The following is a 26,701-nucleotide window of genomic DNA, read 5'->3' on the forward strand; positions in this document are numbered from 1 at the left end:
CATCCTGTTTGTCTTGTCTGTTTAAATTCTAAGCTCTTTCAAGCAGGGACTGTCTTCTTTGTACAGCACTGCGTAAGTTTGGTAGCGCTATAGAAATAATTCATAGTAATAGTAATAGTAGTAAAAGTGGACTAACATGGCCACCACACCGTTTCACTAATAATTCTGTCAGGGGCTCTGGCACCTCTCCTCAACCTCTCCCCCCCCCCCCCCCCACGGCGATGGTAGGCTCTCTTAATCTTTGCTGGCAGCAAGCAAAGATTTTCTACCAGCTGCTTACACCAGCCTCAGCTCTCCCTCTTGACATCACATCCTGTTTGCAGAACCAGGAAGTGACCTCAGATAGAAGGCTCAGCCGGTACAAGCAGCTGGTAGGAGATTCTGCTCACTGTCAGCAAAAACTTGAAGATGTAAGAAGGGGGGGGGGGTGCATGATGTATTTAAGAGACTCCTCTTCCCCCTCGCCCCCTCCCCCCTCCACTGCTGGGGTGGCAAATGGTGTGGTTATGCCAGGTATCTCCACCCAGGGCACAAACTTCTCTCACTAGGCCACTGATAACATATACTCTCTTCTTTAAATGATAATGCTCAACGGCTGCAGCTGATACACAGTCATTTTCAACCCAGGCCTTGGGACACTCTTGGCTGATCAGGTTTTCAGGATACCTACAATAACCATGCATACGATAGATTAGCATACAAATGTTTCTTGTGCAGTGGCATAGTATGGGGGGAGGGGGCAGTCCGCTATCCCTTTATTGAAGTGCCCTCCACGTGGCGATCTGATCTTTCTTTCACAGTTGATAACATGTTGATCTTTGTGAAATCATACTCACCAATGGAGCACAAACACAAGTGTGATCAGAAGGGAAGATACCACATCCGTTAGAATCCACATTAAGTTATATCTACTTGGTGTCTAGAGGAAGAAGAAAAGAAGTCATTATTACAAAATTCAGGGCCCAATATTCGAAAAAAGCCGAGCTCCTAAATTTGTGACTTCTTTTTAGCCAAATCTAGGACCCTAAGGGCTCCTTTTATCAAGCAGTAGTACAGGCTTTTACTGCGGACCGGCGAGGTAAATGTTCTAATTCATTCAATTCCTATTAGAGAATGACACGGTGACAAAATTCATCACCGTTCCTGTCCCCGCGGATAACCACGCCAAACCATCTTCATGTCATTCTTTAAGGAGAGAGGGAAGAATCAGAGTATGAATGGCCACAACCACTGACCCGCAAGCTTTGCTTTGAAGAATGCAGACACTACAGAATGACAGTCTCTGGTATCCAGAGCAGATATTGTGATGTCATAACGCCTCATTCCACCAGTGCCTAAGAGCCAATCACATCAGTGATGTCACAATGGCTTCATTATCCTTGGCTCCCATAAGAATCAGAGTATGAATGGCCACAACCAATGACCCACAAGCTTTGCTCTGAAGAAGGACCGAGGTTGAAATAGACACTAGAAAATGACAAGGGATTATTTCCCGCAGTTATCCGCGGGGACGGGAACGGTGATGAATTTTGTCACCGTGTCATTCTCTAATTCCTATGAGCGTTGGAGCATTTACCTCACCAGCCTGTAGTAAAAGGCTCAATTTAGGTGCTTAAAACTTCTGCTTACAAATTGAGGTCTAGATTTATGAACCTAATGCTGAAAATCAGCAAAACGCTCCTAACGTTTTCCCCACTCCCTAGTGTTACCATATGGTAGGGTTACCAGGAAAATCCCGACCCCCCCCCCTAGACTCACCCAGATCCATCCATCCATGCCCCGGGCCCACCCCAATCCCGCCCCAGCGCCACCCCCCGCTGCCTGCTCTCATTGAGCAGGTGCGGATGCCACGCAATGACGGCAGGCACACGCGTACGCGGTGTCATCGCATCATATCCGCGCATGCTCTCCTGCCCGAAGGAAAGCTTTCCAAAACCCGGAAAAAGTGCCAGGTTTTGAAAAGCCGTCCGGACCCCCAGACATGTCCTCGAAAGGAGGACATGGCCAGGGAAATCCGGACATCTTGTAACCCTACCATATGGCTCCAGAAAAAGGAGGACACGGATTGAGACATCCAGTTTTTTCTTCCATTGCATTCATGGACCTAAGACCCAGCTGTCTCTATCTGTTCTACTTACTTCCATAGCTTTTTTATTTATTTTTTTTTAATCTTTATTCATTTTTAAACTTATAATAAATGTGATAACATATCCATACAAATAACCATAAATATATCACTTAATAATCAACAATGATACATATAATATTCTCTTATCTCCCCCCGTCCCCACCCTTATCTATCATATAATCAATACTTATACAACATGTAACAATAAAAATACCCTCCCTCCCACCCCATAATTGAACTTGTAAATGGAAGGGAAACCAGGATGTCTCAATCCGTCCTCCTTTTTCTAAAGCCATCTGGTAACCCTAGTTGAGGATTTATCCCTCCATGTTGGATTATTATCATTGGAAGCTTTGGGCAATAGAAGAGCTTACCAGAAGAAGAAACAATTGGAGTGAGTTTAATACATGAGAGACATTAACTGAACTGTTTGTGACGCCAAAGGAATATTAAATGCCAAAGATACAATAGCATAGTCAACACATAGAAAGGATTTTGAGCATTGAGATGAAGATCTTGACAGTGGAGGGGATTTTTAGGTTTCTGCTGGTATGAAGAGTCACTCCTTTATCTGTGAGGAAGTGTAAAGATGGTCTGAGTTATTTTTTTCTTCACTTGCTGTTAAATTAGGAAAACTGTCCACTTTTTAAATTCAAAAGATGTTTAATTCTCATTCAGTCCTTTCAGTGTCAGGTCAAAAGCGCGCCGGGACAAAGGCGCGAGCAGACAACTGAGCGCAGCGCGGAGGCGTGCGCCGAAGAAAAAGACTGTTTTTAGGGGCTACGACGGGGGGGGTGTGGGGGAACCCCCCCACTTTACTTAATACAGATCGCGCCGCATTGTGGGGGCGTTGTGGGGGTTTGGAGGGTTGTAACCCCCCACATTTTACTGAACACTTAACTTTTTCCCTGTTTTTAGGGAAAAGTTACGTTTTCACTAAAATGTGGGGGGTTACAACCCCCCAAACTCCCCACAACGCCACCGCGATATGTATTAAGTAAAGTGGAGGGGGCTCCCCAACAAAACCCCCCGTCGCAGCCCCTAAAAACAGTCTTTTTCTTCAGCGCGCGCCTCCGTCTTGCACTCAGTTGTTGGCGCGCGCCTTTGTCTTCCGCGTTACTGTCTATGAACCATCCTTTCTATATGTTATGGGTGCATGGTGGACTGGTTCACTTTTGGATTTTCAGTAAATAGCAAATCACCCAACAGAGTTAAGAGGGGGCATGTGCAGAATGAAATAAATCTCTCTCTCTCTCAGGGCCCCTTTTACAAAGCCGCAGTAGCGACTCTACTGCGGGAAATGCACCAAAGCCCATAGGACTATTTCCTGGAGGAAAAGCCCATAGTCTGTTAATGAGAAAAAAATGGGGGAAGCCACTGCTTGCCCTGGATCGGTAGCATGGAATGTTGCTACTCTTTGGATTTTGGCCAGGTACTAGTGACATGGATTAGCCACCGTGAGAATAGGCTACTGGGCTTGATGGACCATTGGTCTGACCCAGTATGGCAGCTCTCATGTTCTTTTGTGAGCCGAGTATAGGACAATCAAGCCATTGTAACATCACTGCTGAAGTTGGCTCTGAGGCAATGTGGAATGAGGCATTATGACATCACAATCTCAGCTCTGGAATGTTGCTCTCATTGGGGTTCCAGAATCTTTTGTTACTCTTTTGGATGCCATAATCTTGCTATGCTTTAGGATTCTGAATGGAATGTTGCTACTCCTTGGGTTTTGGCCGGGTACTAGAAACCTGGATTGGCCACCGTGAGAACGGGCTACTGGGCTTGATGGACCATTGGTCTGACCCAGTATGGCAGCTCTTATGTTCTTTTGCGAGCCAAATATAGGACAATCAAGGCATTGTAACATCACTGCTGAGGTTGGCTCTGAGGCACTGTGGAATGAGGCATTATGACATCACAATCTCAGCTCTGGAATGTTGCTCTCATTGATGTTCTGGAATCTTGATATTCTTTGAGATGCTGGAATGTTGCTACTCCTTGGGTTTGGGCCAGGTACTAGGGACCTGGATTGGCCACCGTGAGAACAGGCTACTGGGCTTGATGGACCATTGGTCTGACCCAATAAGGCTATTCTTATGTAGGAAGTTCAGTGTATTTGCCATGGGAGCACTACTGTGGCTTTGTAAAAGGGGCCCTGAATGTTGAAAGAACGTATCACTTCACTCACCATGAGGAACAATGGCTGGTTTAGTTTCTTCAGGATGTGCATTGAGTTGGTAGTAACAGACTGAGCCCCTGAACACCAAGCCAAGGAGAACAACCAAGGTTCACTGATCACATACAGGTTGGTGGAGATGTTAACACGAGCAAATTTTCTGGGGGGCGAAAAAATTGAAAAACCAGGTTATTAATCCAAATCGATAGGAAATATATTGTATCTGCCAACAATACATTTGATAAATATGGCTGTGTGGAACCCAGGTAAACTGTACTCTGCTACGAAGAATTTCTTGAGCTTGTGAACTTTTGTGTGGCGCAGTGTTTAAAGCTACAGCCTCAGCACCCTCAGGTTGTGGGTTCAAACCCACGCTGCTTCTTGTGACCCTGGGCAAGTCACTTAATCCCCCCCATTTCCCATTAGGCAGATTGTGAGACCATTGGGACAGATAGGGAAAAATGCTTGAGTACCTGAATAAATTCATGTAAAGCGTTCTGAGCTCCCCTGAGAGAACCGTATAGAAAAAGAAATAAATAACGTCTACAGAACCCCTTGCAGTGGAATTCGGTGTTCCCTGCTGAATCACAAGCGACCAGATTTCTGGAGCGCACCAGTACATAGACCTATCTTTATGCACTGATCTGAAAGGTAACAGAGGGGCATTTTCGAAAGAACATCTTAATTAGAAATGGGTCGTCCTGCTTACAACAACCAAAAAACGCTCATCTCACAGCCGTTTTTAAACAGGAAACACATTGGGATTTTCTGTTCAGAATTGACGTTGGAGGGAGGGGGGGAAGGCTTGTAAAATCGCATCCCGTTGTCCCTAAGCACAGCGCCTTTTACAATAATTGTTACAGCGGGTTGCTCTCTCTGAAAATGGGACACTTCCGCGTCCCGAAGCTGTGCTTGGGGACAACAGGATAGGCTACCTAAAAACGGGGCGTATGGTCACGTTAGGCATACGGGAGGAGGACCGTTTCTGAGCTACGATTGTTTGACTCTGTCATTCTTTACCTGATGTCGTCACTGGACATTTCACTATAGGGCAGATTCAGGTTCACAATATGGTTCTTTAAAAGTTCTTCCACTGGTGCCTTCATACCCAGCGTCTGCTGAAATCCTGGAGCTACAGAGTGAACAAGGGACCTCATGTCATTCGGCAGCCACAGAATCTGCGTGAACAACAAACAGCGGCTAGCTTAATGACATCGCATTAACTAATTGTTACCCAGGCCCCAGTAGAACAGTTGGGCAAGAGCAGGTGCTGGGCCAGTCTGGCAGAAGGACCTAGGAAGCCAAATGTTTAGGCTGTGCCAACATCAATTGTTATTTAAATTAGGCTGCAATGATGGAAATAGAGAATATTTGGGTCCATCTGGCCGACTGCAAATTGAATGATAGCTAGAAATGCTAGCTGGGTCTGTCTGGAATATTTGGGCAGTGACCACAATTATATTGTTGATTATTTGAACTATTAGAGCTTTGTAGAAGTCTCTTGAGTACGAACTAATTAGGGGATGCTCTTATGGTACACTCTGAGTGAGAAAGATATATTTATTTATTTAAAAAAGATTTATGGAGGTTTGGGATCCTTATATTCAAGAATCTTTCACCAAAAATACGAAGTATGGTTATCAATGATTTATTATGAAAATTAGGTTTACTAATTACATTCCAGTTTTTTATTTTAATTCTGTATTTTTGTCAACTTTCATCCAGGGTGAGGGATTTCATTTAGGGGAAGATAGTGCGTAGGGGAAGGAATTAAGGGGGGGTGTAGATAAGATTGAATTAATTCATATGGAAATTAAATTTGAAAGAATGATTTAAATTTGTATGAAATATTATTGTGATTATTATTGTATTGAATGTATTTTTGAATTATCCTATAGTACTGATTATTTGATTCTTTCAATAAAATTGTTATACATAAAAAAGATTTATAAACCGCTTACAGTCGAAAAGACAAAGTAACTTATATAATATAATGACAAACCATAAGTACAAGCAGCCACAGAGGGAGAGAGGCAAGAGAGAGACTTGGAAGGCAGGGGTTAGGAGAGGAGGAGAGCCAGGAGGGCACAGGGAGAGTGCAGAGCGAGGGGTAGCGGCGAGAGGTAGCTCCGCCCACCCCTCCGACGTCAGACCTCGGAGCTCCGCATTAAAAGGGGCGGAGCCAACGCTGAACAGTCCAGCTTGCCTGCAAGCAGCCACAGAGGGAGAGAGGCAAGAGAGAGACTTGGAAGGCAGGGGTTAGGAGAGGAGGAGAGCCAGGAGGGCACAGGGAGAGTGCAGAGCGAGGGGTAGCGGTGAGAGGTAGCTCCGCCCACCCCTCCGACGTCAGACCTCGGAGCTCCGCCTTAAAAGGGGCGGAGCCAATGGCGCACGGCAGTTCGGCGTGCGGCGAAGGCGAGCGGCAAAGGCGCTCGCCTTAGCGAGAGTGCCTTTGCGAAGGGCCTTGAGAAGGGCCAGGGCACTACACCAAGGTCAGCACACAACCAGAGGCAGAGAGTGAGTGTGGATGAGAGGTCACAGCAGCAGCAGGCAGAGGGAGAGAGGACACAGCAGCAGCAGGCGGAGAATGAGAGTGGGAGAGGGGACACAGCAGCATCAGGCAGAGGGAGAGAGGACACAGCAGCAGCAGGCGGAGAGTGGGAGAGGGGACACAGCAGCACCAGGCAGAGGGAGAGAGGAAACAGCAGCAGCAGGCGGAGGGAGAGCGAGGGAGTGAGGACACCAACAGATCAGAGGAGACCAGAGTGGTGAGAGCCAGAGGAGAGAGCAGAGAGGAGAGAGCAGAACAGGCAGACGAGAAAGCGGAGAGCAAATAGACGGACCAAAAGAGCAGAGCAGAGAGCTGAGGGAGACCGGAGAGCGGAGCGGATAAGATAGAAATGGAGGCAGCCGGAATACACCAGAGCTTTCCAGTATACTGCATGGGGTGCCATATGTACGACTACCTCCCCTCGGGAAGGCGGGAGTACATATGCGGTCGATGCTGGGAGCTGGAAGGCCTGAAATATGAGGTCGCGAGATTGCAGGCCAGGGTTCAGGACCTGGAGGGGCTGCACGCTTCAGAGGAGCCATGCCAGGCGTCTGAGGATCCAGACAGAAACAGCTCCATTGAAGATCAGGTGAGGGACCTTGAGAGATTCATCGAGGAGAGCTACAGGAGGGTCGAGGAGCAGAACCAGCAGCAACTCAGACAGGTGTCATCAGACAAGAGCCAGGACCCACCGGAGGATGGACCTAGTGGAGAGGCCAGTGGAGAGGCCAGGAGGGCAGAGGAGGCCAAGGACCCCGAGGGAGGAGCGCCCAGATTCACCATGGACACGGACATGAGGCAGAGGAGGCTCTTAAGGAAGGGAAAGACTGCAATTGTTGTGGGAGACTCGATCCTGAGGGAGGTGGACAGTCACGTAGCCGGAGGTCGAGAGGACCGGCTGGTGACATGTCTCCCTGGGGCCAGGACAAAGGACATTGCCAACAGAATCGAGAGGATCTTGGACGGAGCCGAAACGGAGGAGACAGCAGTAATTGTCCACGTCGGAACAAATGATGTGAGCCGGAGGAATTTCAACATGCCTGCGCTAACAGACCAGTTCAGGGTCCTGGGAAGGAAGCTGAAACGGAGGTCACAGAGGATAGCATTCTCGGAGATCCTGCCGGTCCCGAGGGCAGATGCAAGGAGGCAGGCCAAGCTCCAGGAGGTGAATGCGTGGCTGAGGAGGTGGTGCAAGGAGGAGGGCTTCCACTTTGTGAGGAACTGGTCGTCCTTCTGGGGAAAGAGCAAGCTCTACAGGCGGGATGGCCTGCACCTGAGCACGGCGGGAACAAGAATACTAGCAGCCAACGTAAAGAAGGAGATCGAGAAGGCTTTAAACTATAGAGAGGGAGAAAGCCAACAGCTGACCTGATGACGCTTCGGACAGCAGTATCAAGAAAAGATGCTGAACGGGCTGACTGCAGGGAGGAGGACGGGGGTCCGATGGAACTCGCGATCAGACAGCGAGGGAAACACCAGGTAACAGCAACTTGCTGGGAGAAGCCTAAGGGAAAGGGAAAAACAGGGGATTCAGGAGGACAAGATGGCACCAGGGTGCAAACAGAAGGCAATAAGGTGGAGCCACAGGGCAAAGGGGAGTCACAAGGCAAGGGGGAACAAACCAAGGCCCAGGGGACGATAGCACGGGAGGGGGCTGGTACTCCCCGGGGAAAAGCGGGGAGGTGGGGTGGAGGGGACATGGGGAGGAAGAGAGTTGCGAGGGTAAAGGCGGAGGGCACAGCAGAGGCACCGGGAGCGGGAAAACGGCCCGAGACCCAAGGGAAGGCGGCCCAGGTAAAGGCAGAGGTAGAGGACAAACACCGGGACCTACAGTGCTTATACGCAAATGCAAGAAGCCTCATGGCTAAGATGGGTGAACTGGAAGTCATGGCCAAGGGGGAGGACCTGGATATAATAGGAATTACAGAAACCTGGTGGACAGAGGAAAATCAATGGGATGTGGCGCTGCCAGGGTACAAGCTCTACAGGAGGGACAGGACCCACAAGAAGGGGGGAGGCATAGCGCTGTATATAAAGGACTATATCTACTCGATTGGGATCGATACGGCAACAAAGGCAGAGGAGCTAGAATCGCTATGGGTCAAATTGCCGGGAAAGAAGAGTGCAGACATAAAGCTGGGGCTGTATTATCGCCCGCCTGGTGCGTCAGAAACAATAGGACAAGACTTGGAAGCAGAACTGAGACAGAAATGCAGGACTGGAAGTGTAACAGTGATGGGGGACTTCAACTACCCGGGGATAGACTGGAGTACGGGACACTCCAACTCCACGAGGGAAGCAGGATTCGTAGAAGCTGTGAGGGACTGCTTCATGGAGCAACTAGTCAAGGAACCGACGCAAGGGGATGCTACTCTTGACCTCATCCTTAACGGATTAGGGGGGCCTGCAAGAGGGGTAGAAGTGGGCGGAACACTAGGCAACAGTGATCACAACGTGATCAGATTCACATTAGAAAGGGGGTCACCCATAGTGGGGAGGACCGCAACGACTGCGCTCAACTTCAGGAAAGGGAACTATGTTGCTATGAGGAAAATGGTGGGGAGGAAGCTCAGGAACGGCTTTAGGATGGAGACTGTAGGGAGCGCCTGGACCCTTCTCAGGGACACACTGCAGGAAGCGCAAAAAACTGTACATCCCCAGTTTCAGGAAAGGCCGCAAGAACAAGCGGTCAAAAGACCCGGTTTGGATGACACCTGAAGTAAAGAGGGTAATCAGTGACAAGAAAGTGTCCTTCCGGAAATGGAAGAGGGATCCAACGGAGGAAAATCACCATGAGCACAGGAAATGCCAAAAGGAATGCCACCGAGAGGTTAGAAAAGCAAAAGGGAAATACGAGGAGAGGCTGGCCAGGGAGGCGAAAAACTTCAAGGCATTCTTCAGTTACGTAAAGGGGAAGCAACCAGTGAGAGAGGAGGTGGGGCCCTTGGACGATGGGGATAGGAAGGGAGTGATTAAGGAGGATAAAGAGGTAGCTGAGAGGTTGAACACGTTCTTCTCGTCGGTCTTCACGAGCGAGGACACGTCCAATATACCGGACTCAGAGGAGCTCATGAGTGGGGAGCAGGCCAAAAGATTGGGGCATATAGAGGTAAGTCAGGAGGATGTCCTCAAGCAGATTGACAGACTGAAAAGCGGCAAATCACCGGTACCGGACGGGATCCACCCAAGGGTTCTAAAGGAACTAAGTCAGGAAATAGCGGGCGCAATCCAGCATGTTTGCAACCTATCCTTGAAAACTGGAGAGGTACCAGAGGACTGGAAACTGGCGAATGTCACACCTATCTTTAAGAAGGGATCGAGAGATGACCCCGGGAACTACAGGCCTGACTTCAGTTATAGGGAAGATGGTGGAAGCAATGATCAAGGACAGCATTTGCGAGCACATCGAGAAAAATGGCCTACTGCGGACAAGCCAGCACGGATTCTGTAAGGGAAGGTCGTGCCTGACAAACCTTCTGTACTTCTTTGAGGGAATAAGCAGTCAGGTGGACAAAGGGGAACCCATAGACATCATTTACCTCGATTTTCAAAAGGCCTTTGACAAGGTGCCACATGAAAGGCTGTTTAGGAAGCTGTGGAACCACGGGGTGGGCGGGGATGTACACAGATGGATCAAGCACTGGCTGTCAGGTAGACTACAGAGGGTCGGAGTAAAGGGCCAATATTCTGACTGGCGGGGAGTCACGAGCGGTGTGCCGCAGGGATCGGTGCTGGGGCCGCTACTCTTCAACATATTTATCAATGACCTGGAAACGGAGGCAAAGTGTGAGGTTATAAAATTTGCAGACGATACCAAACTCTGCGCCAGAGTTAGGACCAGGGAGGAGTGTGAGGAACTGCAAAGGGACCTCGATAAGCTGGAGGACTGGGCAAACAAATGGCAAATGCGCTTTAACGTAGATAAATGCAAGGTCATGCACATAGGGAAAAAGAACCCGTTGTTCGAGTATAAAATGGGGGGGAGATTGCTGGAAGACACCGGACTTGAGAGAGACTTGGGTGTGCTAGTGGATCCATCCATGAAACCATCCGCACAGTGTGCAGCAGCCTCGAAGAAAGCCAACAGGATGCTGGGCATCATCAAGAGGGGCATATCAACCAGGACGCGGGAAGTCATCATGCCGCTGTATCGAGCGATGGTGCGCCCACATCTGGAATACTGCGTTCAATATTGGTCGCCGCACCTCAAGAAGGACATGGCAGTTCTTGAGAGAGTCCAAAGGAGGGCAACGAAACTGGTAAGAGGGCTGGAAAACTGCCCATATGCTGAGAGGCTGGATAAACTGGGGCTCTTCTCTCTGGAAAAGAGGAGGCTCAGGGGGGATATGATAGAGACCTTCAAAATACTTAGGGGCATAGAGAGGGTGGGCAGGGACAGGTTCTTCAGACTAAAAGGGACGACAGGTACGAGGGGGCACTCAGAGAAACTGAAGGGAGATAGGTTCAAATCAAATGCAAGGAAGTTTTTCTTCACCTAAAGGGTCGTGGACAAATGGAATGCGCTCCCGGAGGAAGTGATCCGGCAGAGTACAGTACAGGGATTCAAATAGGGATTGGACAGATTCCTGAGGGAAAAGGGGATCGTGGGGTACTGAGGGAGGTGCTGGGGTGTTGCATAAGTATAGACAGCTCACCAGGTCGTGCAGGTGCAAGGCTGGAGGGTTAGGACATTGATGGGAAGATAGGACTTCGATGAGAAACCTAGGGGGCAAGGGGGCCCTTTCTGGTGATTAAGGCAGGTCATGACCTGTTGGGCTGCCGCGGGGGCGGACTGCTGGGCGGGATGGACCTCTGGTCTGACCCGGCAGAGGCACTGCTTATGTTCTTAAACAAAATAACATTTACAAAGCAGAACAGTGAAACTAAAACTCTTACTTATCTTTCAACATCCCTCCATTAACCCGTTGAGGCTGTATGATGCTAAATTATGACGGACAACAAAACAGCGAGGGAGGCACTGGTGTTCAATACCTTTTGAACACCAGTGTCTCCTTCGCTGTTTGTTCTCCGCTTTCCAAGTTTTGGGAGGTTGGCATCTCCTGTTTTCTTGGTCAATCCATATTACATCAATGCATAAATGCAAATTAAGCCCTATGTCAATGCTTCTGCATTATATATTGATGGGTTATTACATGGGAATATAAGTCCCACTTCACTGCATTGAAATCAGCAGATGATGCACATAATTCCTCAGTCTGATTGCAAGTTAGTATATAGACCTCAAAGTGACATCAGCAATGATCCATAATATATACGTCTGCTGTCTTGGTCTTTCTACGCAAACTCTCTATGCTGTGGAGATAGCGACAGTCCACTCACTCCCATCTTTTTTATGTAAAAGCTTATTTGTTGGCTGTTTTTCTATGGATTCCTACAGCATGTCGCTTGTCACTCATGGAACTTAACACAGGCCAGTTCAGTATAAGAGTGCCAACGTCTTACCAGATTGGAGCTGATGGCAGATTCATTGATGATGACTTCCAAAGTCCTGTTAATCCAGGAGTCCCTGTATGGATGCATCTTTGGAGGACGGTAGAGATCAAATATCACAGGTTTATTTGCGTTGTTTGCGAGTCTCAAAAAATCAGTCAGTTTAAAAATAGATTGATTCGTTGCTAAATTCCGCTCTTCATCGGTCAGCGATCTCATGCCTGAAAATGGTTTATCCTAGAAAATAAAAGAATTGACAGGTAAATACAAGCAACAGTTACAGGGAGATTGGGGTGGTTCCTGCAGGAGGGACTGGGCATCCCTCCTGCCGGTGATGTTCGGGGGGGGGGGGGGTTCCTGGGTTCTGGCAGGATGGGGGTGATGGGTTGCCACTAAACTTATCATGGCAGAGAGATACCCTGCCACGATAAGCTCAGCGGCAACCTGATTCTCTAACAGGTGCCTGTGACATGGACGCCAATTAGAGAATCGTGGTGTTAGGTGGGCTTAGGCGTCTGTCCCATGAGGACAGATGCTATTCTATATAGGATGCCTGAGTGCAATTCTCAAAAGCCGCTTCTGAGACTGAGTGTCCTATACAGAATCAAGCCCACAATGTCTGTTTATGGAGCTTTCAAAATCTCAAGGGGGGGGGGGGGATAATTGATGGGAAGAGTAAGGTTGAAGGTTTTCCCAGGAGGCTTGTTCATTGGCGTTGGCCCCCGATCCGAGTCCAAACAGAAGTTTAGCTGTCTTACCGTAAGAAACCATTTTCCTGAATTTAGGCTTTCCAGTGCCTCCCATGAAAACATTGCAGCATTTTCACTGGTCCAGTTAGGAAAAACTTCCCGAACATTAGTTGTCCTTTGCAAGGTGGCGTCATGCATTAAGAAGGGGACTCCATCTAAACTGTAACAAAGAACAGCAAAGTCACATGGGGTCGGTCATATGACAAAGGCTTCCCCAGGGGTTACATATGCAAAAGTGTGCACTTAAAAAAAAGGCATATACAGGGGTACCTTGGTTTACAAGCATAATTTGTTCCAGAAGCATGCTCGTAATCCAAAGCACTCATATAGGAAAGCAAATTTCCCCATAGGCAATAAAGGAAACTCAGACGATTCGTTCCACAACCCAAAAGGTTTGCTATGGTGGCCCAGGGGTGTCTCTTCTTCTGTTGGTGAGCTGCTTCTGTTTCTCAATGATCTATTTTCCTCCCCAAGTCGCTCACTGATTTCACAGGCTCTCTCTCAGTTCCCGAATTAAGCGCTCAACAATGTTATAATAATAATAACTTTATTTTTTCTATACCGCCATAATCTTGCGACTTCTAGGTGAAAGAGAGCTGTACAACCAGCGAATTACAAGGTGAGAACAGGTAGGAAGTCACTGAGTCATCAGTGTTTACAGGTTACAAATAGGTTACAGTATAATCTTAAACATTTTACATCAAAGGGGCTGGATGGTCAGCGAATTACAGAATACAGATGGTGAGGAAGACACTGAATAGTCAAGAGAAGAACAGAATACATTTGTGAAGAAGCGTAGTATGTGCGTGCTTACACGTGACGCGCGCATACGCGATCCTGTATCGGGGCAGCGGGCGGCTTACTTCGGGAGCTGAGAGCTCATTTATCGGGACGGCGCTCGGTTTGCGAAGTTAAGATTTGCAGGAGCGTTTGGCTCGTCTTGCAGAACACTCGCAAACCGCGTTACTCGCAAGCCAAGGTTTGACTGTACTCTTATGTCACATGGGTGTAGGCATGTTCAGGAGCAGAGTTTAAAGGGAGCATGACCAAAATACCGGAAGCACCTACGCCTTACCTAATGGTGACATCTGTCTCCAAACCATCTCCACCAAGTTCAATGGTCCTTTCGAATGACATCTTGGTGTTTTCCGGTGCCAGCTGTTCAAAATGACATAAGTAAAGACTTTAAACAAGAACAGAATGGTTTCAAGACTTTCTCCCCATCTTGGCTGCCCATATGGGGGAGAAGGAGCGCGTTTTTCATACAAAGTCTCCCGGCTCACTCCTGGGGCAGCTCTGCAGAAAAGGTTTGAAAATTCTGCAAAAAAAACCCTCTGCATTATTTATTTGCAGCGTTCTTGCCAGAACTTCCCCGTCCTAAGAAATTGAAATTCCCGCCTGCGTTTTCCTTCCTCGGGCTCCAGCCTCCCCAGTTCCATCTCTCCCTCTCTAATTCCCAACAAACCCCCCAGTTCTGCCCCTGGAGTCTTCTCTCGGAGGTAATACTCCAACCTCTCACTCTTCCTCCCCCAAGACATACACCCCCCCCCCACCTCTCATTCTTTCTCCTTCTCTCTCCAGCTATCATTCTCTCTCTCCCATGGCGCACTTTGAAAATCACTGTATTCCACATACAGTATGTCCAAAATATCCAAAAAAAATTTGCACCTTCTACTTTGTTCAGGCAGCTGAGAAGGGTAAAATAACACAAATTTTTAAAAATCTTCGGGCTCCTTTTACTAAGGTGCGCTAGCGTTTTTAGCGCACGCAGGGAATTACCACACGCTACGCTTCTAGAACTAACGCTGGCGTTAAGGTCTAGCGCGCACGGCAATGTAGCGTGCGCTATTCCGCGCGTTAAAGCCCTAACGCACCTTAGTAAAAGAAGCCCTTATATGTGCGCTACTGCCCCCAATATATTTTTAACTGCCCAGAGAAGGGCAATCTAACCCCCCCCCTTTTTTTTACAAAATCGCACAAGAGGTTTTTAGCACCAGCCACCGCGCTGAGTGCTCTGCTCCTGACTGTCATAGGGTTCCTAAGAGCGTCGGAGCAGAGCACCGGCTGGTGCTAAAAACCTCTTGCAGATATTAACCCCCCCCCCCATGGACTTGCAGATATTAACACCTCCCCCCCCCCGTGGACTAAGGTGCACTAGCGTTTTTAGCGCACGCAGGAAATTACCGCGCACTACGCTTCTAGAACTAACGCTGGCGTTAAGGTCTAGCGCGCACGGCAATGTAGCGTGCGCTATTCCGCGCGTTAAAGCCCTAACGCACCTTAGTAAAAGAAGCCCTTATATGTGCGCTACTGCCCCCAATATATTTTTAACTGCCCAGAGAAGGGCAATCTAACCCCCCCCCTTTTTTTACAAAATCGCACAAGAGGTTTTTAGCACCAGCCACCGCGCTGAGTGCTCTGCTCCTGACTGTCATAGGGTTCCTAAGAGCGTCGGAGCAGAGCACCGGCTGGTGCTAAAAACCTCTTGCAGATATTAACCCCCCCCCCATGGACTTGCAGATATTAACCCCCCCCCCCCCCCCCGTGGACTAAGGTGCGCTAGCGTTTTTAGCACACGTAGGAAATTACCGCACGATACACCGCGTTAAGGTCTTTTCTTAATGCAGATGGTAACTCGGAACTGGAAATACCATGATCGCCTAAATTTTCCTTTTTTGGTGGGCCAATCTATGCTCCAGCTATAGATATGAAAAAATGAATGCTGACATATTGGGGCCCAGTAGTTTGTTTAAACTGGTTTGGGGGTCCGTTGACATCTTTTGTTACTTCACTGTAGTTATCTTTGGTTTTTGTTTGATTCCACACACATCCAGGGAGAGGGGGATACTTCGATCTTAATTTGGGTCCTCTGAGAATATTCTTCCAGGGTGGGATTAAATTACCACATATTTGAATCATTGAGAGGATGGGTGGGGGGGAAATGGTTGTTCATGTATGTGCTTTTCTTGATATATTATATGTTGTTATATTTGCATTTTGCACTGTTAATATAAGGAAAATCAATAAAGAATTTAAAAAAAGAGGGTGTAAGTGAATTAATCTGTTCTAACAATAGTTAAATTTCTCTAAAAATTGCTCTGGGAAAAGTGAAATGATTTTCCGAGGTACTTTGCATCAACCACTTGGTATCCTCAGAATAAGAGCAATTTTTGGTAACGGCTGTGCGGTTAAGGTACGAGATGCTATATTTTTATTTCATTGATTTAAAAATTTCTTACTCACAACATCCTACAATTCTGTGCGAGTCGCAAAAGAACGTTCATAATTAAAACATAAAACACAATTTCACAATCTTAAAACAGGCAAAAGGGCAACACAACAGCTGCAGCTTCTGGCATTGTTCAAACAGATTGTCAGATTGTCATCTGAGCGACCCAGAAATGTATATACCGTATTTGCCGGCGTATAAGACGACTGGGCGTATAAGACGACCCCCCAACTTTTACAGTTAAAATATAGAGTTTTGTTATATACTCGCCGTATAAGACTACCCCCTTCTTCCGATTCGCGCCCCCCCCCCCCCCCCAAGCCGGCAAAAACAGCTTTGCACCGCAGGCCCAGCCGCCCAAGACGAGTCGGAGGCCCCTATCCGCCGCATCCTGCACGTGGGCAGACTCACCACAAACGCTGCTGATGGCCCCAATCGACACGCTGACCTCCCCGCGCACGCTGACCATCTTCTCTCTGCCTGCACTTTCCCCGCGGCCCTCTTCGGCGACTCAGCAGGGGCAGCAATCAAGACAGGCTGCAAACGTCGGGACCTTCCCTCTCTGAGTCCCGCCTATTTTGTTTCAACTTCCTGTTTCCGCATAGGCGAGACTCACAGAGGGAATGACCGCCTGTCTTGATCGCCCGAGGCTGGGAGGAACAGAAGATTTCTGCAAACACCATCGGGGCAGAAAATTTAACGGGTCCATCTCGCCGGTCCTGTGCGGACCGGCAGGAATTTTCTGCGGACCGGCACGTAAACAGTACCCGGCGTATAAGACGACCCCCGACTTTGGGGAGGATTTTAAGGTACTGAAAAGTCGTCTTATACGCCGGCAAATACGGTATATATCATTGAATTTGACCTGTATATTAGAGAGGACGACTTTGAAACCCTGGGGATGCCTTCAGGAATATGGGTGCTTTGTACCTTCAGGCCTGTAAGCAAAATTTTTAAAATACAAGAAAATACGATTTGCCAGAGTGGCTCAGACCAAGGGACCAGCTAGTCCAGTATCCTCTTTCCAACAGAGGCCAGTCCAGGTATCGGAAGAGACCCATAAAGTAGCATTGCTTTTAATGGAAGTAAAACCTAGATGTCTCAATCTGTCCTTCTTTTTCTGGAGCTGGTAACCCTAATCTTAATAATGGTATGGACTTTTCCTATAGGAAGTTGTCCAAATCTTTCTTAAACCCTGCTACACTAACTGCTTTTACCACATCCTCTGGCAATGAGTTCAAGACCTTAACTATATATTGAGTGAAAAAATATTTTCTCTTATTTGATACTATGGGCTCCTTTTAATAAGCCGCGTTAAGGCTTTAACGCACAGAATACTCACTCGAGGAACGCAGAGAGAGGGAAGACATGATCGAGACGTTTAAATATGTCACAGGCCGTATCGAGGTGGAAGAGGATCTCTTTTTCCTTAAAGGACCCACGGCAACAAGAGGGCATCCGTTGAAAATCAGGGGTGGGAAATTTCATGGCGACACCAGAAAATATTTCTTCACCGAAAGGGTGCTTGATCGCTGGAATAATCTTCCACAACAGGTAATTGAGGCCAGCAGCGTGCCAGATTTTAAGAAAAGATGGGATTGGCATGTGGGATCTCTTCATGGAGGTAGTTAAGGGGTGGGCCATTAGTGTGGGCAGACTAGATGGGCCGTGGCCCTTTTCTGCCGTCATGTCATATGTCTATGTTTCTAGAATAGCGCATGGTACATTGCCACGCGCACTAGACCTTAATGTCAGCATTGAGCTGGCATTAGTTCTAGAAGTGTAGCACGCGGTGTATCGTGCGGTAATTTCCTGCGTGCGCTAAAAACGCTAGCGCACCTTAGTAAAAGGAGCCCTATGTAACTTCATGGAGTGTCTCATAGTCTTTGAGCTTTTTGAAAGAGTAAATAATAATAATAATAATTTTATTTTTATATACCACCAAAGCCATGAAAAGTTCGAGGCGCTGACAATCAGCGAAGCGGTCAACACTTCAAAGACATCTATACAATCTTATAATGGAAGAAGTAGAAAGCTATAAAGTTCTTAAGGTTAATGGTTGAATTTGCAGTGCTATGGAATTCTTAGTTTAGAAATCGGTTGAACAAACTCGTTTTTATCAATTTTCTAAAATTGAGGAGTGCGTGATAACGTTACTCAGCCAATCCTTCCATTTGCCTGCCTGGAAGGCGAGAGTTCTGTCCAAGAGTCTTTTGTAGTGGCAGGCCTTTATTGTCGGGTAGGTGAACAGATGTATTCTTCGTGTGGGCCTAAAAGAACTTGCCAGATTAAAATGGGAAACTAGGTAAGTGGGGTCCAGACCAAGTATTGATTTATAACACAGAAATGAGCAAGTCACGTCTGTCTACTTGTTTCACTCCACTCGAGGATTTTATAGACCTTTCAGTGTTCCCTCTAAGCGGGCGGGTGTTGTGAGCAAACTTTTTTCACCGTGAGCCAAAAATATCGGGCGCCAGCAAGTTATGAGCCAACTCGCCCGATTCTCCTCTCGCCGCCCTGCCATCTGCCGTACGCCTCTTCCGATCGTGCGCTGTGACGAGAAACGTGTGCGCTGCGATGTAATATTTTGTGCGCCAGCGCACGCCAGCGCAGCTTAGCGGGAACACTGGTTCAAATGGTTTTATTTATTTCCCCAAATTTATTTTTGTTATACGCATTGAAAATATTTGATATTGCGTTTAAATCAAAATCTCAATAAACTTGAAACGAGTGCCCGTGAGATTGTGGGAGGGTTAAATACTCAAAACTTAGAAGTTTTTGCTACGCCAGCTTTCTGGTATCTTTACATACAGTGGCGTACCTAGCATATGTAACATCCGGGGCCCATCATTTTTTTGGCACCCCCCCCCCCATCTGTACGAAAAACGTGATTTTTAGTAACAAGCCACACGTCACACATGAGTACCTAGGAAAAGGCAGCATCTTACATATTGCAGTGAACAGTACATCAATACACCCATTGTAAAACTAAACAAGCCAGACCAGCACAGATCAATCCTACACCGTCAATCCTAACAGAAAACCATGTCTTTCGAACACACAGAACACAGAAAACACCTTCGCCTAGTAAGGAATATGTAATCACAAACTAACCCCTCCCTCTTTTACAAAACTGTAGTGTGGATTTTAGCTACGGAGGTAACAGCTCTGATGCTCATAAAATTCTGAGCATCAGAGCTGCTACCACCAAGGCTGGTGCTAAAAACGCTTCACAGTTTTGTAAAAGGGGGGATAAAATAAAAATACATAGACAAAGGTTAAATTGAACCAGCAAGAAGCTGGACTCTGCATACAATGCTTCACAGAAACAGTGACACATGTCTCCTAAAGCAATAAATAAATAGAAATTTTTTTCTACCTTTGTCTTCTGTGGTTTCTCCTTTCCTCATCTTCTTGTAACTCTCTTCCTTCCATCCACTGTCTGCCGTCTCTCTTCCCCTATATGGCATCTTCTCTCCTTCTATGCCCCTTCCAGAAACTGTATGCCTCCCCCTTCCATCTCTCCTTTCACCCCATTGGTCTGGCATCTCTCTCCTCGCCTTCCCTCTCCCACACCTCTCCTCATAGTCTGGTATCTCCCCTTCCCTGTTTCTCTGGCATCTCTCTCCTTTCCTTTTCTTCCATCTTTCGCTCCCCCTCCATGCTCTCACATCTCCCCCTTCCTTTTCCCTTAGACTGGCATACCTTCCTCCTACGCTCCAAGCCCTGGCATCTCCTTTAATTCCCTCCCTCATCTTCCTTCTCCCTCCAGCTGGGTACCGCAACACTCTTCCCTGCAGCTCTGCACTTCCCCACAATTGCCATGCTTCGGTTCCTCTTCTTCCTTCCTTCCTCCCCCCCCCCCCCCGCGGGACCCTGCGGCACCATCAACTCTTACTCCCTCTAATGTCGGCCCTGCAGCTCCAGACTTCCTCGCACCTTCTCCCCTCCCCCTTTGGATCGCTATTATTTTAAATGTTATAGCCGTGGAGCTGTATCCATCAGTGGAGATGTCTAACCTCGGCCTGCCCCGGAACTCTTACTGCAGCAGCCGCCCGTCTAGGCAGGAACAGGAAGTCACTGTTGCAGTAAGAGTTCCGGGGCAGGCCGAGGTTAGACATCTCCACTGATGGATACAGCTCCGCGGCTATAACATTTAAAATAATAGCGATCCAAAGGGGGAGGGGAGAAGGTGCGAGGAAGTCTGGAGCTGCAGGGCCGACATTAGAGGGAGTAAGAGTTGATGGTGCCGCAGGGTCCCGCGGGGGGGAGGAAGGAAGGAAGAAGAGGAACCGAAGCATGGCAATTGTGGGGAAGTGCAATCCCCCCAATGCGTCCCCTTACCTTACCTCCCCTTACCTTTGCGACGCGTGTGTGCGCTGTGAAGAGAAACTTGTGCGCTGCGATGTAATATTTTGTGCGCCAGAGCAGGCCAGCGCAGCTTAGCGGGAACACTTGTCATATCTCACCTCCGCTGTCTTCTCTCCAAGCCGAAGAGCCCTAAACTCTTTAGCCTTTTCTCATACGAGAGTCGTTCCATCTCTTAATCATTTTGGTCACCCTTCTCTGTATCTTTTCCAGTTCCACTGTATCTTTTCTGAGAAGCAGTGACCAGTGCTGAATACAACATTCAAGGTGTAATCTCAACTTGGAGTGATACAAGGCATTAAGTTTCAAGTTTCATTAGGATTTTTATATACCGCCTATCAAGGTTATCTAAGCGGTTTTTACAATCAGGTACGCAAGCATTTTCCCTATCTGTCCCGGTGGGCTCACCATCTATCTAATGTACCTGGGAGGATTAAGTGACTTGCCCAGGGTCACAAGGAGCAGTGCGGAGTTTGAACCCACAACCCCAGGGTGCTGAGGCTGTAGATCCAACCACTGCGCCACACACTCCTCATTGTTTTATTTTCTATTCCTTTTCTAAAAATTCCTAATATTCTATTTTTTTTTTTTTTGACTGTCACCACATACTGTGCAGGAAATTTCAACGTATTGTCAAAGGTGTAAAATATACTAAGATTTGAAAGGAATAATGAAGTTGCATACCCCCAGAAAAAGAAATATAAATCATTTCACTTGAAGTACATAAAGGCCCCTTCTACAAAGCCGCGCCAGCAATTCTCACATGGCAAATGCGATAGAGCCCATCCAAATCCTATGGGCTGCATTGCATTTGCAGCACCAGGACTCACTACCGCAGCTTTGTCACAAGAGCCCTAAATGCAATGGAACTGAAGCCAGGACTAGCCCTTTTAGTACGGAGCTAAGCTTGAATGTGGACACCCCCCTGTACTGAATGGTTTGTTCCACTGAGCGTGTGAACCCCCCTGCATTTTGAGCCCTAGTGGTAGTGCTGAAGAAACACTGCGAGCATGCTCAGTGACGTAAACTAGAGGCTGGTGCGCGAAGCAGTCCAAGAGCGTAGCCTGCTTCCACAGAGCTAAAAGAGAAATTTCTAGAAGAAAATCGCAGTAGCATGGAATCATTATTTTATTATCTATTTATAAGGATGGAGCTGAGGCAACCTGGTTCAAATGAGCCAGGGCCATGTGCCAATCCCACATTGATAGAAAACGAAATCTCTTAAGCACTTACCATTGGCGCTCCCCGGTGCCCAATGAGAGCTGGCTTCGGCCCCAGTGTCCCCTCCTCTCGGATGCAGGGAGAGTACATTCCCAGAGGTATCAGATAGAGAAAGATTAGGATGGCAAGATAGGGAGCAAGGAGGATAATCTGAGAAACTACCAAAACAGAAAAAAAAAAGACAGAGCTGACTCATCTTACATTACATTGATGTCTTCTATCCCGCCAATAGTTCTAGGCCAGTGGTCTCAAACACGCGGCCCGGGGGCCACTTGCGGCCCGCCAGGTACTATTTTGAGGCCCTCGGTATGTTTATCATAATCACAAAAGTAAAATAAAACAGTTTCTTGATCATATGTCTCTTTAGCTATTAATTACAATATTATTATTAAGGAAAGATTTATAAACTATAAATTGTCATTTCTGTAATAAGACATTAACTATTTTTTCTGAGGCCCTCCAAGTAACTACAAATCCAAAATGTGGCCCTTCAAACGGTTTGAGTTTGAGACCACTGTTCTAGGCGGTTTACAACAAGAAATTAGCCTGGGCATTCCCAGGGAGATTACAAGGCTGATAGCTATAGTATGCGTCGGGATCTGGGAAGGGTCGATACAGTTTGGTTAGATCATTTGACAAATTTCTTGAATAGTTCTTTCCTGAATGTTTTGTAGTTGGGCGTCGTGGTCAGCAGATTTGAGAGGTGGTGGTCTCTTTTTACTGCTCTGGTGGCTAGGAGACCGTCATATATTTTTTTGCTTTACATGCCTTTGATTGGGGGGGGGGGTAAAGTGTGTTTGAGTTCTCCTTGGTCTGGACTTGCACCCATTTAAATCGCAGTGCTGAGAACGAATTGGGAGAGTTTTATAAATGTGCCCTTGAATCTTGCTGTAATCCCAGACCCATGAAGCTGTCTTTGAAACCTCTACAAAGGGCATCTCTTTCAAACAGCAATCATTTCAGGGAGGCGGGTTAGTGAATTTCAAGAACTGGTAAAGCTAATCAGAAAAATGCATTTTTAGTCCAATATAGGCAGTCCCTCGAGTTACAGACACCCAAATTAGCTTCATTTGATTTCACTGAGCAGTTTTTCCAGTGGCATGGACTCATACATAGATTCAGGAATGATGCATGGCCCCATTAAGAACAGTGTGTGGTTGTGCATGCTGTACCTCAGAGGAAACATGGTAGGGACAGTTGGCCCTTTTGTCAGCTGGGAGCAGAATCTTAAAATCTACAAGTTCTGAGTTACATACAAATCCAACTTAAGAACAGCTTTAAAAACGTAACTCGTTCTTAACCCAGGTACTGCCTGTATAGGAATAATCAAGCCATTGTGACATCACTGATGAAGTTGGCTCTTAGGCATTGGTGGAATGAGGCATTATGACATCACAGTATGAGCTCTGGAATGTTGCTACTCCATGGGATGTTTCCAGGCACTTGTGACCTTGGTTAGCCAGGATACTGGGCTTGAGAGACCTTTGGTCTGTTCCAGTATAGCAACTCTTATGTTCTTATGTGTGTCACGTACAGGCAGTCCCCGAGTTACAGACGCCTGACTTAAGTACGACTCGTACTTAACAGCTTTAAAAACGTAACTCGTTCTTAACCCGGGGACTGCCTATATAAAGGTATTGCCTTATTTCCTTTATATTTTGTTTTAAGAACTGGTAACAAATGCACCATACACACAATTCTAGGGCTTTCCAGAGAATCGCAGAGCCCGCCTTCAGTACAGATTAAGAGGTCCCAGATATACTGCTAACAACTGCCTCAGCTGCTTCTATAAGTGCAAAAACTTGTTTGTAATAAAGGAAACTTTCAGCAGCCAAATTACCCTGCCCCATCCCTTTAATAAAACCATAGTGCGGTTTTTAGCGCCAGCTGTGGTGGTAACAGCTTCGACACTCATAGAACTCCTATGAGCATTGGAGCTGTTACCGCTGCGGCCAGCACTACAAAACTCTGTGGAATTGGGTTCAATTCTTACTGTAGTTCCTTGAGACTCTGGCAAGTCACTTAACCCACCATTGTCCCAGGTACAAAACAGAGTGTGAGCCTCCTAGTGGCAGAAAAAGTACCTGCATATACATAAACCACTGGAAGTTGTAGGAGCCATTTTGAAACTGGAGCTGGCACAGAAATCCCCACTTGTCAACAACAACATAGACCCAGAAAACTGCAACAAGCATGATACCAGGTTGTGGAAACCTAAAAGAACATATAACCCAGCTTCACAGAGAGAACATCTGTAAACTCACCAGAGTATCTTCCATTCTAGGGGAAAGAGAGTCCAACTGATTTTCCCACCAAAATTCAAATTTGTGACCAACGGACTTTCCCACCAGATTACCCTGAAGAAAGCCACAGCATGATGGCTGAATCTTCGGGATTTTTTTTTTTTTTTTTTTTACCTGACCAGACACGGCGAGACCCAGAAAACTGCAACAAAAACTTAGTAGGCCTAGGAGGAAAGATTAGGGGCTGTACAGCACCAGTTTGGTTTCAGCCCAAAACTGTGCTGGCATTTTCGGCCAAGGCTGAACACAAATTTCAGGCCAGTTTTAGCATTGAAGCCAAAACGGAAACCGAAATTCAGTCAGCCTCTACCCTAAGTATCAAGAAACATTTGTTTAAAAAAGGGGTGTCCAATGTCGGTCCTCGAGGGCCGCAAACCAGTCGGGTTTTCAGGATTTCCCCAATGAATATACATTGAAAGCAGTGCATGCAAATAGATCTCATGCATATTCATTGGGGAAATCCTGAAAACCCGACTGGACTGCGGCCCTCGAGGACCGACATTGGACACCCCTGGAAAATACAAACCATTTTGGCCTGTGCACATCCCTACAGCATACTGTACCGAGCTGTATATAGCTTTTGAATATTTTTACTGCTGTTTGTCTGCTGAGTACAACTGACTTGTTCTAGCTGTACACCACCTTGGGCGAATTTCTTCAAAAAGGCAATCTATATATATAAAATCGGAGGTATGTATGTGTGTATGTATGTGTGTGTGTGTGTATGTGCCGCGATCACGCAAAAACGGCTTGACCGATTTGAACGAAACTTGGTATGCAGATCCCTCACTACCTGGGATGATATGTTCTGGGGATCTCGCGGCCCACCTGCACACGTGGGCGGAGCTACAAACAGAAAATCAGATTTCACCCATTCATGTCAATGGAAAAAATGTAAAAAGCTGCCATTCTCACAGTAATTCAAAAACGGCTTGACCGATTTGAACGAAACTTGGTATGCAGATCCCTCACTACCTGGGGTGATATGTTCTGGGTGTCTCGCGGCCCACCTGCACACGTGGGCGGAGCTACAAACAGAAAATCAGATTTCACCCATTCATGTCAATGGAAAAAATGTAAAAAGCTGCCATTCTCACAGTAATTCAAAAACGGCTTGACTGATTTGAACGAAACTTGGTATGCAGATCCCTCACTACCTGGGGTGATATGTTCTGGGGGTCTCGCGGCCCACCTGCACACGTGGGCGGAGCTACAAACAGAAAATCAGATTTCACCCATTCATGTCAATGGAAAAAATGTAAAAAGCTGCCATTCTCACAGTAATTCAAAAACGGCTTGACCGATTTGAACGAAACTTGGTATGCAGATCCCTCACTACCTGGGGTGATATGTTCTGGGGGTCTCGCAGCCCACAACTCTATGTTGCTTGCTCAAGGCTGGGTTCACCCAATAATTTATATGTTCTTGCTCCAGGAGGTGAAACTAAAATTGTTGTTTATAATCACGTTTTGCGTTAGTTGTATTGTATTCATTTTGTCAAATATTTCACATTAAGCTGTAAAAAAATAATTTCATTCACCACTATAAAGTATCTTTATTTGAATCCATTTACAGTGTTATTGCTATAATTAAATACCCGTGCAACGCCGGGGCATCAGCTAGTAAATAATAAAATAAATATTCCACACTATGCTCATTCTTCTAGAAGTCTCCCTATTTCATATGAGCAGCTATTCTCTCATACTTCACACACCAACCTCCAGTTTTAGTCACTAAGGGAAAGATTCTCAAAAGTTTAATGCCGTCGCTAAACTGTTTTCTGGCGGTTTAGCCTGTACGCAGTTTTAGCGGCGGATTATCAAAAGGGATTATCTCCATCTTTAGCGAGGTTTCTAGCAATCTCTGACACTGCCATGCAAATGGGCTCTCCAGTGGATTCTTAAAAAAATGCTGAGCCATTTTCAAAAAGCGGTGCCAGCTTTTGGCGACAAAAATAAGCGATTGGTCCAGAGAAGCCGGTACAGGCATAGCAGTGTCAGAGACTGCTGGAGAGCCATGTTGTGATGCAGCAGGAGAGATGCCCATTCTCTCCACTGCATCTCAACACCCCTTCCCTGCAGTGGCGGCGAACACAGCCCCTTCATAGAATGGCAGCGAACCCCCCCCCCCCCTGCAGCAGGAGAGATGCCCACTTTCTCCTGCTGCACTAAAAATCCCAACGTGATCACCCCGTTGCAACCCGACCGCTCCCCCCAGCAGCTTCCCCAACGCAAGCAGCATCTGGCGTGCCACAAGGATCATCGCTATCCCCTCTGCTCTTCAATGTTTACATGTCCTCATTGGGTGCACAACTGTCCCAGCTGGGGATAAAACTATTTAGCTACGCTGACGACTTCACGATAATTATCCCATTCACCAACTCTGTCTCAGAAGTTACCCCCAAAGCAACAGAAGTACTAAATCGGATGGAGCGATGGATGACGGAATTCAGACTAAAACTAAACTCAGAGAAAACAAAATTTTTCATAGCATCGCCATACCCACTCGACACTAAAGCACTT

At 47.0% G+C, this 26,701-nt stretch overlaps 1 protein-coding gene across 6 annotated transcripts in view; it reads right to left on the bottom strand.

The window, feature by feature from the left end:
- The window catches only part of GDPD4 (glycerophosphodiester phosphodiesterase domain containing 4), a 114,019-nt gene that overhangs the window by 38,711 nt on the left and 48,607 nt on the right, over positions 1-26,701 (bottom strand). For all 6 annotated transcript variants that reach the window (XM_033948261.1, XM_033948260.1, XM_033948257.1 and 3 more), the window contains 7 exons: positions 21,889-22,034; positions 14,134-14,216; positions 13,068-13,218; positions 12,322-12,546; positions 5,328-5,485; positions 4,320-4,467; positions 837-919 (listed from right to left, as the gene is read on the bottom strand). In XM_033948261.1, the coding sequence (XP_033804152.1) occupies positions 837-919; positions 4,320-4,467; positions 5,328-5,485; positions 12,322-12,546; positions 13,068-13,218; positions 14,134-14,216; positions 21,889-22,034 (994 nt within the window). The remainder of the gene's footprint in view (positions 1-836; positions 920-4,319; positions 4,468-5,327; positions 5,486-12,321; positions 12,547-13,067; positions 13,219-14,133; positions 14,217-21,888; positions 22,035-26,701) is intronic.

Source organism: Geotrypetes seraphini, chromosome 6 (genome assembly GCF_902459505.1).
Source record: "Geotrypetes seraphini chromosome 6, aGeoSer1.1, whole genome shotgun sequence".
NCBI lineage: Eukaryota > Metazoa > Chordata > Amphibia > Gymnophiona > Dermophiidae > Geotrypetes > Geotrypetes seraphini.